Here is a 13,903-nt window from a genome sequence, read left to right on the forward strand (position 1 = left end):
TTTTTTTTTTTTTTTTTTTAAGAACACTATAAAATCACTCTGGAAGATGCTAGAAAGAAAATAACCAAAGAAACTTTGTTGCAGCTGGACCAAAAGAAGGAATGGGCCACACAGGTATAATTCAATTTTCTTAAAAACAGAACAAAACAAACATTTTCCCACTATTTTTTCTTTGGGTATATTATAGTGGTTAAGAACTTTGGATAGATTCTCAGATTTGGGATGCTCAACCTGTAGTAATGGCCGTAACACAATATTAAAATAAAAGTTTTGAATGATTTATAAAATGAAATATAATTTTTCTAAAAAATACTTTCTTTTATATCCAAACCTAGGAATGTGGATTCTGAAGGTAGATAGTTTGAGTTCAAATCACAGTTCTACACTTACTGGTTGTATAATGAATTTGTTACTTAGCTTTTCTGGGCTTCTGTTTTCTAACCTATAAGATGAAGAATAATACCAGTATTTACCTTAAAGAAATAGTGTGAGGATTAAATGAGATGATTTAAGTACTATAATCTCTCACAAGAAACAAGAGCTCAGTGAATTTTTTCTTTTTTTTATCTTTTTTTTTTTTTTTTTTTGAGGCAGGATCTTGCTCTGTTGCCCAGGCTGGAGTGCAGTGACACAATCACAGCTCACTGCAGTCTTCACCTCTTGGGCTCAAGCAATCCTCTCGCATCAGCCTCCTGAGTAGCTGGGACTACAGGTGTGCGCCACCACTCTTGGCTAATCAGTGAATTATTAATCAGTTATTTTTTTAAGTATAAGAAATATAGGTTGAATATCCCTTATCTGACACATGTTTCAGATTTTGAATTTTTTCAGATTCTGGAATATTTGTATTATACCAGTTGAGCATCTCAAATCCCCAGATCCAAAATCCAAAGAAGTCCGGGCTGGGTGCAGTGGCACCCTCCTGCAATCCCAGCACTTTGGGAGGCCAAGGCGGGTGGATTGCTTGAACTCAGGAGTTTGAACCAAGCTTGGGCAACAGGGCAAAACCCTGTCTCAGCTAGTCCCAGCTCAGTAGTGCCAGCTACTTGGGACACTGAGGAGGGAGGATTGCTTGAGCCCAGGAGGTCAAGGCTGCAGTGAGCCGTATCTGCACTACTGCACTCCAGCATGGGAAACAAAGTGAGACCTTGTCTCAAACAAACAAAACTGAAAAAGTGAAATTCTCCACAATCTGAAATTTTTTGAGTGCCAACATGATGCTCAAAGGAAATGTTCATTGGAGCATTTTAGATTTCAGATTCTCAGATTTTGCATGCTCAACCTATAATAATGGTTGTAACAAAATATTGAAATAAAAGTTTTGAAAGAATTATAAAATGAAATATAATTTGTCTAAAAAGTACTTTCTTATATATCTAAACCTAGAAGAGTGTACTCTACATTGCTGGCACTTTAAAATTTGGGACATAATATATTTTGAGGCATAATTTTCAATCTTATATGTTCTCTAATTCCTTTGTTTTTACGTAAAATACCTGAATTTTTTTTTTTTTTTTTTAACAGTCTTGACCTCTTTTCAAACTATCCTCACCTCAGTGAGGTCCCCCACTGAGATTGTCTGTTCATCTGGGACATTCTTTTCTCAGAATCATAAACATCTGGTCTTTTTTCAAAAAGGTTCCTTACTGAATTTCAGTTGCTGTTATTTGTTGCATCCCTGTTGGTTTAGTTGTTCTTTTAGTCTTACTCTCTTATTGCATTATTTTTACTAATTTACACAAATACAGAAGGTTTTGGAAAACTGATCAGCAATCTGTTTGCTCATGCAATTCAGTCACTTTATAAGTGAATCTGACTCACTCACATGGTGAAATCAACCATTAAGTAATCTGACCATAGTTAAGATGATTCAAAGTAGATATATAGGCCAAATAAGCATATAGCTTCAAGCATATATCATGAGGACTGTTCTAAATATTCTTTCAAGCATTTCACATTTAACTCCCTCAGCAATCCAGTAAGCTATAGAGACTTGCTAATGAGGAGACTGGAGCACAGAGAAGTTTTATGACTTGCCCAGAGCAAGTGGGAGAATCCAGATTCATTTCAGGAGGGCTCCTTCAGATCACTGCTCCTAATCACTAAACTATACATTTTCTTTTCTCCACATAATGTCAAACACTCACATGCTTGAATGAATTTTCCTCATTTTAGCTGGCTATTTTATCATACAGTTCAACATCCTATAATCACAATGCTGTGCAACCTCAGATGCACATTAGAGTCACCTGAGAAATTTTTTTTAACTCAGGTGATGCCTGTATCTCACCCATGGAGAAGGCTGATATATTGCCCTGGGATGTTGTGTGGACTTCTGGATTTTTCAGTGCTTCTAGGAGATTCAAATGTGTAACTAAGGTTGAAATCGCCGATCCACTGTTAGTGAATTCAGCCATTAGCCAATTAACTTCAGTTAGGAGCAGCTTCTTGCTTTTGTCCAAATGAAATTCTATGTTGGAGGAAACTAGAATTATTAGTTGTAGCTGGAGTATAAAAATTCCTGGCTCCTAAGAAATATAGGTCCACTTGTAATTTAATAAGCACGACCTAAAGAAAAACTTTTATGGCAAATCTTTCAACTCTTAAAGACTTTAATAGGGCTGGGCATGGTGGCTCACACCTGTAATCCCAGCATTTTGTGAGGCCAAGGCGGGTGGATCACTTGAGGCTAGGAGATCAAGACCAGCCTGGCCAACATGGTAAAACCTCATCTCTACTAAAAATACAAAACTTGGCCAGGCATGGTGGCAGGCACCTGTAATCCCAGCTACTCAGGAGGCTGAGATAGAAGAATCTCTTGAACCCAGGAGCAGAGGTTGCAGTGAGCCAAGATCACACCACCATACTCCAGCCTGGGTGACAGAGCAAGACTCCATCTCAAAAAAAAAAAAAGACTTTAACATAAATTTACCGTTAACACACTTTTCAATCATTTCTGTCCATGTTTATGATCTAGATTATTTTTCTTAATTTTTCTTCTTTTGGTTGTGCCCTTCAGTTACTAAATATTGAACTTGTACTATGGTATCCATATAAAAGCATCTTACAGAGAAATATATTTGGTTATTCACTATAAAATTCTTTTCAATATCCATGTAATTGAAAATAAATTTATATTTCATGAACCTACTGACAAAGTAAGACTATTTTGTCTTCTTTGTCTAAAATGCCTTTCTTCAGGAGACTATCCAGCTACAGCCTATCCTGAAACTACTTGCTGTTAGATTTACAAATATGTATGTTGTTATTACTGACATGCAAAATCTTTTCAAATTAAAAAGATAGTAATCTGTTCATGTTTTTGCTATATGTTGGATTATGTCTGTGACTATAAACTTAAAGAATGTTTGATCACTGCAGTTTAGCCATCTGAATTGTGAAACATGATTTCACCATAGCAGTCAGATTTGGTCACAATGCAGGTCAATTGAATGGTCAGTTACACATTGTCCAGTTCTCCAAATCACCTATAATGGACAGTGTAAATCAGAAAAAGCAATATAATAGGATAGTAAAGAATGAACAACCAAACCAAAAGTTCTTAAGTATGTTCCTAAAGTAATTGCAGACACAATCTAAATGCAGGTTAACTGCACATCACTGTTGCTAAAATTGTGAATCAGCATGTGGCAACTCTTCCTTAACCCGGAAACTTTCTTTTAGAATGCTGTAAAGCTCATTGACAAGGGCAGCTATCTAGAGATCTGGGAGAATGACTGGCTCAAAAAAGAGGTAAGTGGAATTTATCAAAAACAATTTCTTCGTTCTCACTTTTTTTTAACTAGAAATGACTTTTAATTATGAACTGAAGTCATGAGAAAAGCATGGTACCTTGACTGACTGAGACAAAATAAAATTCAAGTGGAGTCCTCATCTCACTACAAGCTGTTACTCAACAAATAACATAAATAACCTCAATAATAACCAAAAAAAAGTTGGGGTTTATAATTCACACAGTAAACTCAAATGTGCAAAGTTTCTTTATGTCCTAAAACTTGATTTGGTCTTCCTCATGAGCCTACTTCCTCCTGGGTGATGGGGCAAGTCTAAAGGACCATTCTAAGCTGATTCTCTGCTGGGTTAAATTGCCTCTTTTGGATGACATGGTCTCCTTTGGTCTGTACCACTGATATTTGAACCAGATAATTCTTTGTTATGAAGTACTGTACTGTTTTCCCTAGATTGTACATGCCGGTCGTCTGCTCTTCCTTCCATATCTCCTTACCCTCATCTGTCTAGAAAACTCCAACTCATCCTCAGGCTTGGACTTTGATTATCAATTTCCTTGTGAATCATTTTGTAATCCCTCCAGGAAATTTTGGGTGCTCCTTCCCCAGTGTTTCCTTGCTTTATTGTAGCTCTTGCTAAAATATGTTGAAATTGTCTATTTATGCATCTGTCTCATTAATACACAGAGCAGGCTATAGCTTTTCAACTATATGTCCATGGCACCTGATAAATAATCTGTGCTCATTAGTTATTGAATGAATGAATGTCAATGAATATAGATATACTCATTAAAGGCATTAATCAAATAAACAGCTTAGATCATAGGTGAAGGAAGCAGCTAGGTTAAAACCTTTGTGAACTGTTTATTGTAGTTCAAGATGGTAGGCTGCATCCTACCTCTCCTGAGGGCCCACTGAAATAAAATTATAAAATTATAAAATACAAAAAGAACTCATCCACAAAGAGAACAAGAGGAGTTAACTAGCAGGTGAGATTTCAGAAATCTTCTGAAAGACAAAAAGCAGATGTGAGAGTATGTTGTTGGATGAAACGGGAAGCTATTACTTGGGCCAGATGTTACAAGAGAACTACAGAGGATGTGCAAAACTCAATGTTTTTGGAAACCTGGGAGAGTCTCTGCTCAGAGTCTGTGTGAGCTATAGATGGTGGGAATGGGAACTGGAGCAGAAAACAAGAGGGTTACTTGATGGTCTGAATAGGGAATATCTGTATCAGTAAGCATCCACCATCACCCTCTACAATTTCCCTCACATACCACTAAAGTGTTTACTTTTGAACTAAGAACCTGATGACTGTCCTCTGAGAACACTAAACAAATTATCAGATAAAGGCAAAGGTTTCTAGTGTAGACATTAGATGTTTCTGTGCCCCACAGAAAATCCTTTCTATGTTGGCATTTAGGAAGCCACAACCTAATATCCCACTCCTGCCTTCTCATCCTTTGGGATTTGCCAGTTCACACCACCTGCCATACCACATACAGTCTCCAGTCCACATTCCCATTCAGAGGAAAAATTTGGTATGAAAACAGACCTGTTCACACAGTGGTGGGGAAAATCCATGCCATTCCCCAGACTTTTCTTTAATATAAATAGACATCCAAGGACCACCAGGCATTTGAGTACATTTAGCACAACAGAAGAGAAAGACCAAGTGAATTAACAACAAAATAAAAAGTAAACAATAACAACAAAAACAGCCTGTGGAAGAAATAGAAAAAATTTAGGGAACTGTAAAGGTCTTTTATTAGTATAATCAAAAAAATCTGGCCAGACATAGTGGCTCACACTTCTAATCCCAGCACTTTGGGAGGCCAAGGAGGGCAGATCACTTGAGGCCAGGAGTTCAAGACCAGCCTGGCCAACATAGTGAAACCCCATCTCTACTAAAATTACAAAAGTTACCAGGGCAAGGTGGCGCATGCCACCTTGGGAGGCTACTTGGGAGGCTAAAGTATGAGAATCGCTTGAGCCCGGGAGGAAGAGGTTGCAGTGAGCCAACATCCCGTCAATGCACTCCAGCCTGGGCGACAGCGTGGAAAAACAAAACAAAACAAAAAAATCTGGCCAGGTGCAGTAGCTCACACCTATAATCCCAGCACTTTGGGAGACCAGTGTAGGCAGATCACTTGAGTGCGGGAGTTTGAGACCAGCCTAGGCAACATGGTGAAACTCCCATCTCAATATATATATATATACTTTTTAAATCTGAGAAGGTATTTTATTTATAGAACAAGATGTTTTAAGAACAAAAATAAAATATAAAACAAGAAATAGACCAGGCATGGTGGCCCACACATGTAATTCCAGCACTTTGGGAAGTCAGTGCAGGAGGATCGCGTTAGCGCAGGAGTTTGAGACCAGCCTGGGCAACATAGTGAAACCCCATCTATACAAAAACTAGAAAAGTTAACCAGGCATGGTGGTGAGCACCTGTAGTCCCAAATACCCCGGAGGCTGAGGTGGGAGGACTGCTTGAGCTCAGCAGGTCGAGGCTGCAGTCACCTGTGATTAAGCCACTGCACTACAGCCTGGGCAACAGATTGAGACTCTGTCTCAAAAATAAAATAAAATAGGGAACAGAGAACAACTCTCAAAACAGGGAAGACCACAATAAAAAAAAAAAAAAAGGGAAGAAGAAAAATAAGAGACATAGAGTACTAATGTAAGATGTACAATATCCAACTAATACATAGTAATTTCAGAAAGAAAGAATAAGAACCAGAGCAGTGGCTCACTCCTGTAATCCCAACACTTTGGGAAGCTGAGGTGGGAGGACTGCTTGAGCCCAGGCATTCAAGACCAGACTAGGCAACATAGCAAGATCCTGGCTCTACAAAAAATTAAAAAAAATTAGCCAGGCATGGTGATGCATGCCTGTGGTCCCAGCTACTCAGCGGGGCTGAAGTGGGAGAATCACTTGAGTCCAGGAGGTCAAGGCTGCAGTGAGCTATGATCACACCATTGCACTCCTGCTTGGGTGACAGACTGTCTCAAAGAAAGAAAAAAGGGCAAACAGAGGGAAGGAAATCATCAATGAAATAATAGAAGAAAATATCAGGGTTCTGAAAAGGACATGAATTTTCAGAACACCAAGAACAAAAAGAAAATCCTAAAAGTTTCTGGCAGAAGCAGGTGGAGGTGAGGGTGAAGTTAACTACAAAGGAATAAGACCCAAACTGACATTCAATTTTTTCAATAGCAAAGTTCAGATGAAAAATTATTTTTAACTTGGAGTTCTATACTCAGCTAAACTAGATTAAGGACAAATAAAGCTATTTTCAGAAATGCAAGGGCTCACAACACTTCTCATGCTTTCTCAAGAATTTACTTAACCATGTATGTCAGCAAAACAAGAAAGTAAACTGATGAAGAGAAAAACAGGAAACAGTATACTTCCCAGTATACTAGGGAAGAAGTGTCTAAGGACAATAATTATGTTGCAGGCCTAAAAAGCATGCCGCCCAAGTTGAAACTGATCTCAATCCCAGGCTCTAAACCCACATATTCAACAGCCAGCTGTGCAACTCCACCTAAATGCACCGCAGACATCTCAAACTCCTAAACTGACTGCATCTTCCCTTTTTCCCAGAACTACCTCCTCTCCTACTCTATCTGTCCCACTTAAGGATTCCACCATTATCCAGTCACCCAAGCCAGAAACTTGTGAGTTAAGTCACCGCCTGTATATACTCAGGAGATTTGTTCCAGGACCCCCACCCCCACCCCGCCACTTATACCAAAATCCAAGCACACTCAAATCTGGCAGTCAGCCCAGCAGAGCCCATGTTTATAACATGGGTTATAGTATATAGCATGGGTTATAGCGTGTTTATAGTATATACCTCTGTATAGGCAGGTTTTGCATCCCAGGAATACTGCATTTTTTATCTGTGTTTGGTTGAAAAAAATTGGCATGTTGGCCAGGTACAATGGCTCATGCCTGTAATCCCAACACTTTGGGAGGCTGAGGCAGGTGGATCCTGGCCAACATGGTGAAACCCCATCTCCACTAAAAATACAAAAATTAGTCATACTTAGTGGTGGGCACCTATAATCCCAGCTATATAGGAGGCTGAGGCAGGAGAATCACTTGAACCCAGGCAGCAGAGGTTGCAGTGAGTTGAGATTGCACCACCGCACTCCACCCTGGGTGGCAGAGCGAGACCCCATCTAAAACAAACAAACAAAAAATCTGCATGTGTTGTTCAAGCACTAAATATTTTATTTTTATTTTATTTATTTATTTATTTACTTTTGAGACAGAGTCTCACTCTGTCGCCCAGGCTGGAATGCAGTGGCATGATCTCGACCCACTGCAACCTCTGCCTCCCAGGTTCAAGTGATTCTTGTGCCTCAGCCTCCCGAGAAGCTGAGATTACAGGCACATGCCACCATGCTCCGTCTAATTTTTTTTTTTTTTGTGTTTTTAGTACAGACAGGGTTTTACCATGTTGGTCAGGCTGGTCTCGAAATCCTGACCTCAAGTGATCCACCAGCCTCGGCCTCCAAAAGTGCTGGTATTACAGGTGTGAGCCACCACCCCTGGCCAAAGAGCCAACTATTTTAGAAATGTTCTTTTCACTCACCACATTCAGAAGGCCTCCAAGTCCCATCAGTTCTACTTTGACTACCTCTCCTTCTCTGCTATCGTCCTATTTCAGGCCTCATTATCTCTCACCCAGATCTTTCAATTGTGTCTTACCTGGTTTTGTTTCCTGCCTAGACTGGAATCTTCCCCTTTCTCCTTCACACTGCCTCAGAGTTATCTTTCTAAAACATAAACCTGCCTGTAGTCCCAGTTACTTGGGAGGATGAGGCAGGAGGATTGCTTGAGCCCAGGAGGCGGAGGTTGTAGTGAGCCAAGATTGTGTCATTGCACTCCAGCCTGGGCAACACAGTGAGACTCTGTCTCAAAACATTAAATTAAATTTTAAAAACATTTAAAAATTAAATAAAATAAATGATTAAATAAATAAATAAATAAATAAATGAAACATAAACCTGGTCTTGTCAATCTTCTGCATAAAACCGTTCAATGAATGACTCTCCAGTAAGTTCAGAGATTCCAGGAAGCATGAAAGGGGTTTTGCTCTTGACTGCGTTTTTAAAAAATAAACTTTTAAAATCAGTTTTAAATTTACAGAATTATTGCAAGGATACTAAGAGAGTTCTCATATATGCCACAGCCAGTTTCCTCTATTACTGACATCTTACATTGTATGGCACATCTATCATAATAAATGGAGAAGTACGTCTGGCCCACATTGTGTGCCATGCAGAGAAGTTTGAACTCTAGCAGTCAAACAGAGTCATTGAATTCTATTTCTTAGTAGCCTGTTTCCGGTTTATGAGGACAGCGGTACCTTAAGCTTATCTAGCCCAATCTACCCTACTACTTGAAATTCTCTTTAGATACAAAGTAGCCACCCAACCTGTGCTTCAATGCAGTGAGCCGAGATCGTGCCATTGCATTCCAGCCTGGCAACAAGAATGAAACTTCGTCTCAAAAAAAAAAAGAAAGAAATTTGCCGGGCGTGGTGGAGTGCACCTGTAATCCCAGGTACATGGGAGGCTGAGGCAGGAGAATCGCTTGAACCCAGGAGGTGGAGGTTGCACTGAGCAGAGATTGTGCCACTTTACCCCAGCCTGGGCAACAAGAGCGAGACTCAGTCTCAAAAAAAAAAAAAAAAAAGTTTTTAAAGGTAATAATTTTAAAACCTCAAGGTGAGCTCAACAGTTAAAGAATATTAGGGAGGGCCGGGCACAGTGGCTCATACCTGTAATCCCAGCACTTTGGGAGGTCGAGGCGGGCGGATCACGAGGTCAGGAGATCCAGACCATCCTGGCTAACACGGTGAATCCCCGTCTCTACTAAAATACAAAAAATTAGCCGGGCGCGGTGGCGGGCACCTGTAGTCCCAGCTACTCGGGAGGCTGAGGCAGGAGAATGGCGTGAACCTGGGAGGCGGAGCTTGCAGTGAGCCGAGATTGCGCGGCTGCCCTCCAGCCTGTGCAACCAGAGCTAGACTCCGTCTCAAAAAAAGAAAAAGAGTATTAGAGATAAATTTACTTCTTATACATTTATTTATTTATTTATTTATTTATTTATTTTTTGAGACGGAGTCTCCCTGTGTCTCCCAGACTGGAGTGCAGTGGCACAATCTCGGCTCACTGCAAGCTCCACCTCCCAGGTTCACACCATTCTCCTGCCTCAGCCTCCCGAGTAGCTGGGACTACAGGCACCCGCCACCACGCCAGGCTAATTTTTTTTGTATTTTTAATAGAGACGGGGTTTCACCTTGTTAGCCAGGATGATCTCGATCTCCTGACCTCGTGATGCACCCGCCTCGGCCTCCCAAAGTGCTGGGATTACAGGCGTGAGCCACCACGCCCGGCCTATACATTTATTAAATACAAAGTATGATCCTAATCAAATAATTTAACAATACTTTTTTTTTTTTTTTTTTGAGACGGAGCCTCACTCTGTTGCCCAGGCTTGAGTGCAATGGCACAACCTCGGCTCACTGCAACCTCCGCCTCCCAGGCTCAAGCGATTCTCCTGCCTCAGCCTCAGCCTCCCAATTAGTTGGGATTACAGGCACCCACCACCACACCTGGCTAATTTTTCTATTTTTTAGTAGAGGCGAGGTTTCACAGTGTTGGTCAGGCTGGTCTCAAAGTCCCGACCTTGTTGGTCAGGCTGGTCTCAAAGTCCCGACCTCAGGTGATCCACCAGTCTCGGCCTCCCAAAATGGTGGGATTACAGGTGTGAACCACCTCTCCCGGCCTCAATTCACTTAATCTCATGAGAAGTTATAAATCTTAGGTTTAGGTAAAATGGCTACAAAAAAATTTGCATTTGACTAATAAGGGCTGTTTTCATGACTTGACTCTTCCTACTAAAGCCAGAAATTATGTTTCTGCTTCTCACAGTTCAATGGAAATAAATGACAGGAAAAAAAGTCTAAGTTTAATGGCACCAGGAACAAAAATAACTTTATAATAAAGAACAAATTTATTTTATCACTGGGGCATGGCGGCTCACACCTGTAATACCAGCACTTCAGGAGCCCAAGGCAGGAGGATTGCTTGAGCCTAGGAGTTTGAGACAAACCTAGGCAATATAGTGAGACCACATCTCTACAAAAAAAAAATTTTTTTTAAGTAGCCAGGCATGGTGGCACACATCTGTGGTCGCAGCTACTCATGAGGCTGAGATGGGAGGATCACTTGAGCCTGGAAGGTTGAGGCTGTACTGAGCCATGTTCAGGCCACTATACTCCAGCCTGGGTGACAGAATGAGATCCTGTCTCAAAAAATAAAATAAAATAAAATAACAAATCATTTTATGGAAATTTAATAGATTTAATTTGTCTTTGTTTTAATAAATATTCATTTTTAACATTATTAAATTTACTTGCAAAAGTAATTAAAACTATTTCTGGTACCATCACAAGAACTGAAAATTGCCTGGAAACAGAACAATATATGTTAATTAATTTCTTTGGGGAAAGTTTAGAATGAGTAACAAAGGATATTTAATAATGGAACTAATGAAAATATTTCTACATTTATATCTCAGCAATAAAGAAATATTTAGATCACTGGGAAGGATACAGAGCTGTTTTGTTACATGATTGTCTTTCTTGTTGTTTTAATTTATAATTATTTTCTTTTTTTCATGTATTAGTTGTAATAAGTAACACTACATGATTTTAATTATCTGGTTTTATTTAGCATGCTTATTAGAAAATGAAGGAAACTGGAATTTCCAAATGATTGAGATTAACAAATGGAAAGCTGGAGAAACTAGACAAAGGGAATCAAGGAAGTTACCATCCAGATTTCAAGTATGAGGAGACATAAGGCTAACTTGTATCTTTCAGGAGAAAATTTCAAGAACATATATTTTAATCAGGATCCTAGGTCCCCAACTTAATGTTTTAACTAAATTATCTCTCCCAGTTTCTATGTACATTTCTTGGGCATTTTGCTGGGGGGCGGCTGAGGCAGGGAGGGAAATATGGTCTTCCGCTTCTTCCTCCTTTTTACTTTCTGACCCCAGAAATCCAAAGGTGTTTGTAGGGTTATGAAAAGAACTAGTTTTATTCCCTAACATTTCAAAAGACTGAGGGGGATAGCTATTGAGGAGCACATTACTATTCTAAAGGGATACGTGATGTCAGAGGAGAGCCTTAGCCTGAAAGAGTGGATGCAGCATCTCAAAAGGGCCCCCATTTCCAGCTTTGGAAAGAGACCAAGAACTGTGTGTGCTACCTCCCAAGCATGCCGGCCCTTAGGTCAAACATCTCCCAAATATTGTATTAATTCCTTCTGTTTACAGTGCCTAACTATAATATTTTTTCTCATCCTTTGACATCTGAAAAATCATAAATTTTCCTTAAGGCATTCAAGCTTGTAATCAACATAATTATCTCTCAACATATGAGATCCTAAAACACCAAACCCTAGCTTTGTAATTTAGTATTATGGACTTAAATGGTTTTACTAAATTGTTTGAGGCAGATTAATAATATATGCCTTTCTTTCTGACTTCAAGCCACCAGCAATATTTAAGCCTTTTCCATGGGACTGGTATTGCTTTATAATTATTGGTGGTTTTTATCACTGGATTATAAGCTCTCTTGAGGGAAGGAGCCAAGGCTTATTCACCCTTGCATCCTTCTATATCTAGCTCTGAACCTTGCCCATAATAAGAATTTATGGCCGGGCGTGGTGGCTCATGCCTATAATCCCAGGTGTGATGATGAAACCCCGTCTCTACTAAAAAAAAAAAAAAAAAAAAAAAAAATAGCTGGGCGTGATGGCTGGTGCCCGTGGAAGGCATCCATGGAGGCTGAGGCAGGAAATCGCCTGAACCCAGGAGGCAGAGGCTGTGGTGAGCCAAGATCGTGCCACTGCATTCCAGTCTGGGTGACACAGCATAAATAAATAAATAAATAAATAAATAAATAAATAAAATAAATAATTGACCGGGTGGCTCACGGTCTGTAATCCCAGCACTTTGGGAGGCCAAAGCCAAGCAGCCCGGGAGTTTGAGACCAACCTAGGCAACATGATGAAACCCTGTCTCCATCTCTACAAAAAATACCAAAAAAAAAAAAAAAAAAATTAGCCAGGTGTGGTGGCACACCTGCAGTTTTGCTACTCAGGAGGCTGAGGTGGGAGGATCACCTGAGCCCCAGGAGGTTGAAGGTGAAGTAAGCTGGGATGATACCACTTCACTCCAGCCTGGGTGACAGAGCAAGCCCTATCTCATGTTTTTAGGTTTTTTTTTTTTTTTCTGGAGATAGGGTCTTTCTCTGTCACCCAGGCTGAAGTGTCATGGTGCAATCAAGCTCACTATAACATTGAATTTGTGGGCTCAAGCAATCCTCCTGCCTCAGTCTCCCAAGTAGTCCAGGTGCACACCACTATACCCAGCTAATTTTTTATTTTTATTTTTGGTTTCTCTGTTATTTGCTAAGAATTCATGCATTTAATAAATGATCATGTGATAGAGATATGCATGTGGTAACATACTGAATGTTTTAAGATACCAAAATACAGTTAAATTTCAGTGACAAAGCAGAAAATGTTATCATCTCCTTCTAAGTACCCATCTCAGTTACACTCTTGGCAGCTCTTGACAAGAGATACTGAATCTAAACCCCTGTGCTTTTTTTCTTTCATCATATTCCCTCAAGACTTTTATTACTTCCTCCAGTTTATATCACCACTATTCTCACCAGCATACCTCTTTCTATTATATGCTCTTGCTTCTAATTCTCCTGTTGCTCTGTTCTGTCACCATGAGCACCTCCTAACCCAGCACCTGTGTAGCTCATGCTGCTTTGGGTGGTGGAGAGGTGAGTTTGGAGGTTCTATCTAGTAACATTCTTCTATATACTCTTCCCACTATCAAGCCCTCTTTGGACAAAAGTTATCAAAATACACTTTTTTCTTTTTTTTTTATGAGACAGAGTCTCACTCTGTTACCCAGGCTGGAGTGCAGTGGCATGATCTCAGCTCACTGAGACCTCCACTTACCGGGTTCAAGTGATTCTCCTGCCTCAGCCTCCCAACAAAATACACTTCTTAAAAACAGATAAAACTGGGATTCCCCCCTC

The 13,903-nt window shown here is 40.0% G+C and overlaps 1 protein-coding gene across 3 annotated transcripts in view; it reads left to right on the plus strand.

Annotated features, from left to right (window-relative positions):
* Positions 1 to 13,903, plus strand: part of CCDC83 (coiled-coil domain containing 83) — a 67,338-nt gene that overhangs the window by 39,933 nt on the left and 13,502 nt on the right. For all 3 annotated transcript variants that reach the window (XM_017850915.1, XM_017850914.1, XM_017850916.1), the window contains exons 6-7: positions 23 to 114; positions 3,685 to 3,753. In XM_017850915.1, coding sequence (XP_017706404.1) covers positions 23 to 114; positions 3,685 to 3,753 — 161 coding nt within the window. The remainder of the gene's footprint in view (positions 1 to 22; positions 115 to 3,684; positions 3,754 to 13,903) is intronic.

Source organism: Rhinopithecus bieti, unplaced genomic scaffold (genome assembly GCF_001698545.2).
Source record: "Rhinopithecus bieti isolate Rb0 unplaced genomic scaffold, ASM169854v2 scaffold_30846, whole genome shotgun sequence".
Lineage (NCBI taxonomy): Eukaryota > Metazoa > Chordata > Mammalia > Primates > Cercopithecidae > Rhinopithecus > Rhinopithecus bieti.